The 3,469-nt window shown below is 59.8% G+C and overlaps 1 protein-coding gene across 1 annotated transcript; it reads right to left on the bottom strand.

Annotated features, from left to right (window-relative positions):
* Positions 1-160: 160 nt before the first annotated feature.
* On the bottom strand, positions 161-1,996 carry MLST8 (MTOR associated protein, LST8 homolog (S. cerevisiae); the record flags this gene model as incomplete). Its single annotated transcript, XM_010143471.1, has 4 exons — positions 161-279; positions 725-888; positions 1,322-1,446; positions 1,844-1,996. Coding segments are annotated over 4 exons (561 nt in total), but the record flags the coding sequence as incomplete, so codon positions are not given.
* Positions 1,997-3,469: the final 1,473 nt, after the last annotated feature.

A 3,469-nucleotide genomic window follows, 5' to 3' on the forward strand; every position in this document is an offset into this window, starting at 1 on the left:
GAGCGGAAGCCTGGTCTCACCCAAGGCAGACGCGGCTGCTCCTGCGGAGACCGAGCCCTCTCCCGCAGAGGAGGGGGTGGCTGCAAGTGCGAGTCTCGGGCTCCGGAGCGGGTGCTCGCCAGGGAGCAGGAGCAGAGTCCTCTCCTCCCCGCTCACAGCGTTACCCCAGCACGCTGTCGTTGAAAGCCAGGCAGACGACGGCCTTCTGGTGGCCGCTGTATTCCCTCTTGATCTCTCCCGTCTCCACACACCACAGTCTGGCCAGGTTGTCAGAGGAGGCTGGAGCACAAAGTGGACAGAGAAGCGCGATGTGCCGCCTTACCCTTTATACTGCATTTTATCACAACTCTTCCCTCGCTTCGCTCAGGAGAGCGGTGGGGGCTGGAGACAGGGAGCTGTGCAGAGCCCGCGGCTCTGGGCTGGGTGAGGTTTCCATGATCCCGGAGAGGAGTCACTGTGACAGCCCCCCTGTTCTGGTGGGACTGTCAGCATTCTCCCCGTGAACAAACCACCGGTGTGAAGAGCATCCCGCCCATCTCAAGAGAAGCCCCAGTGCAGCGCAGGCAAGGAGGGAGCCGGCAGCGTGTGCTGTGGGCGCGGGGCTGGGTGCTCGCTCCTCACCCACGCTGGTGCGCAGGGGTTTGGCCGTGTCGCAGCCAGAGAAACTGGTCGGTCCTGGGCTAGTGCCAGGGCCTGGCAGAGGTCACGCCAAGCAGTGCCTCACCTGTGACGATGTACTGGGAGTCCCCGGAGAAGGCGCAGTCCCACATCCAGCCCCGAGACGTTTCCCCTGGGTTATTGCTCTTAATGCTCAGCTCTGTCATCAGAGAGAAGTTTGAAGTCCTCCAGATCTTACACGTCTGATCTGCAGAACACGTGGCCAAGAGTCTGCAAGGAAAAGACAGGCGAGGGCAACCTTATTAGTCAATCTGTAGGCCAAAGGGGCTGATGTGGGACAGCACCGAACTGGAGAGCTGCCTCCATTGTAATTGGACTTCTCTACGTCTCTGTCATCTGCTTTGTGGCTCCAGCTGGGGTTCAGCGCAGGAGGACACCAAGCCCACCACCTTCTGCTCCTGGACACCAGCAATGCCATCCCAGCTGTAAGAACAGCTCGTGGCTGCAGAACTTGCTGAGGCCACGGAGCACAAGGCCAGGATGCCGCTGCCAGCAACCCAGTGCCGCACACCCCGGGTGTCCCACTCTGCTCCTCCCCTGGAGCCAGCACCTGTCAACAGCTGGAGGCACAGCTGGCCTCTGCCTGCCCCGAGGGGAAGATTTGGTGCCATCACAGGTAGGCGAGGGGCTGGCAGGCACTCACGTGGAGTCGGGGCTGAACTTGCACTGAAGGGCGTAGCGGTTGTGCGCTGGGATCTTGGTCTTGGGGATCAGCTGGGTCACCTCCTCCCCGATGCCACCCGTCAGGTTCCACACGTAGCAATTCCCCTGCGGTGAGACAGGGGGATCTGCGGCCGGGCTGGTGGTCACCCACTGAAAACCAGCCAGGGCTTTCCACGACTGGCCACAGCACAGCAAAGCTGTGGGCAAAGCTGGTAGGCACAGCCTGGCACCCGGGAGGCAGAGCCCGGCAGTGGCCAGAGTCCTGTGATTCCCATCCCGCATTCAGGGCCGTCAGAGCTCACCGAGCTGTTAACGGCCGCCATGTAACTGGCGTCGGGGTCAATGTGAACCGAGTTCACGGAAACTTCGGGCTCTGACTGGCCACAGCACAGCAAAGCTGTGGGCAAAGCTGGTAGGCACAGCCTGGCACCCGGGAGGCAGAGCCCGGCAGTGGCCAGAGTCCTGTGATTCCCATCCCGCATTCAGGGCCGTCAGAGCTCACCGAGCTGTTAACGGCCGCCATGTAACTGGCGTCGGGGTCAATGTGAACCGAGTTCACGGAAACTTCGGGCTCTGGAATCAGCTGCTCGTTGTGGTCGGTCTTCAGGTCCCAGATGTGAATGGCACCGCTCTGGTCACCCACGATGAGCTCTGCCTGCAAGGAAACAGCAGCCTCATCCCTCTGAGAGGACCCCCAGGCAGCAGCCTCCAGCCAGTGCCCAGACCGAGCCCCACGTGGAGCCCTGCTCTGCTTCTAAGCATCAGGGTCCTGTTCTGCTAAGGATTCCCCAGCACAGGTCTGGTTCAGAGGCCCTGCAGCCTCCCGACCGCGCTGTGCACCGGGAGCACGGATCTCACATCACGCTCTGCAAAAGGCTGTTTCCCTTCCCCGAAAGGGGTTTTATAAAGCCCAGAGCAGACGGTGCTGCTTGCTTTCCAGAACCGCAGCGCAGCTACAGCTCCAAACAACGTCCACGGGAGCCAAACGCTTTCCAGCGCATCTGAGAAGGGGGCATTAAGATACAGCTTGGCCAGCGAACAACTGAAGCACTCAGCAGCGTAGAGACACCTGAAAAACTCCAGCCTAAATGGGTTTTTCTCTCTCCCCTTCATGTGGAAGGACAAGCGCCAGCTGAAGGGCAGGAGCTCTGGCTCCGATCCCGTGCTCAGACCAGAAGACGAGGCTGGCGGCTCTCCAGTGAAACGGGGCTTTTATCGACAGTCCTGCGCTGCCATAATTTTAGCAGAGTCCCTGGAGGAGATCAGGTCACTGGGCACAGCTGCTCCCGAACCAGTGAGCAAAGGCGTGTTTCGGAGGCAGGCAATCATCGCTCCATATGTTTAGCTGGCCACACAGCGCAGGAGCGTCTCCTGGACGCCGCCACCCTTAGGTCTCTCTTAGCAGGTCCAAGCGCAGCTGCTAAAGCCGTCACGGCTCTGCCCAGACCACGAGGAATCTCTCAGCTCACGGGATCAGCATCGCTGCAGCCGGGAACTGCAGCGCCACGAAGCCATCGGAATAAATGCTGCTGCCTTTGGACCGCTGAACTGTGTCCTGCTCAGAACCAACGCTGCTGCGGCTCAGCAGCATCCTGGCAGCGATTATCTCAAGTCAGAGCAATAATGTTTGTTTTAACATGATGCAGTCTCGCAGCACCGGCACTACAGGAGCGTCGGGGTAAAGTCTGGTCCAAACAACTGATCTCGAATTTGGACTTGCAAAATTACACCTTTGCAAAATCTAATCAAAGAGACATCTCTGCTACCCAGCTTTTTGAAAAGGTTTGCAGCCGCAGGTCTGCGAGCAAACCCTGCAGCACTGGGAATGCAGAGGACCAGAGGGTTACGAACGCTGCGATGACACGGACTGATCTTCACTGCCAGCCCCTCAGGCACCCCTTCAGCCCCAGCCCCGGCCGTCCCTGTCTATCAACAGCTTCTGGACCGACTGGTGAATCTCGAGCAAATCTGACTGAAGTCCTGAAGGTGATCACAGCCACAGGCCCCAAGACACTTTGTCTTGGCAGTGGTGTCACCCTCAAGCTCCCCAGCCCTCACCACGCTACCAGTTCCACTCCCACCACGTCCCCTTGAGGGAGAGACGGCCCCAAAGGCACGTTCCCTCCTG

Source organism: Buceros rhinoceros, unplaced genomic scaffold (assembly GCF_000710305.1).
Source record: "Buceros rhinoceros silvestris isolate BGI_N320 unplaced genomic scaffold, ASM71030v1 scaffold38689, whole genome shotgun sequence".
Taxonomy (NCBI): domain Eukaryota; kingdom Metazoa; phylum Chordata; class Aves; order Bucerotiformes; family Bucerotidae; genus Buceros; species Buceros rhinoceros.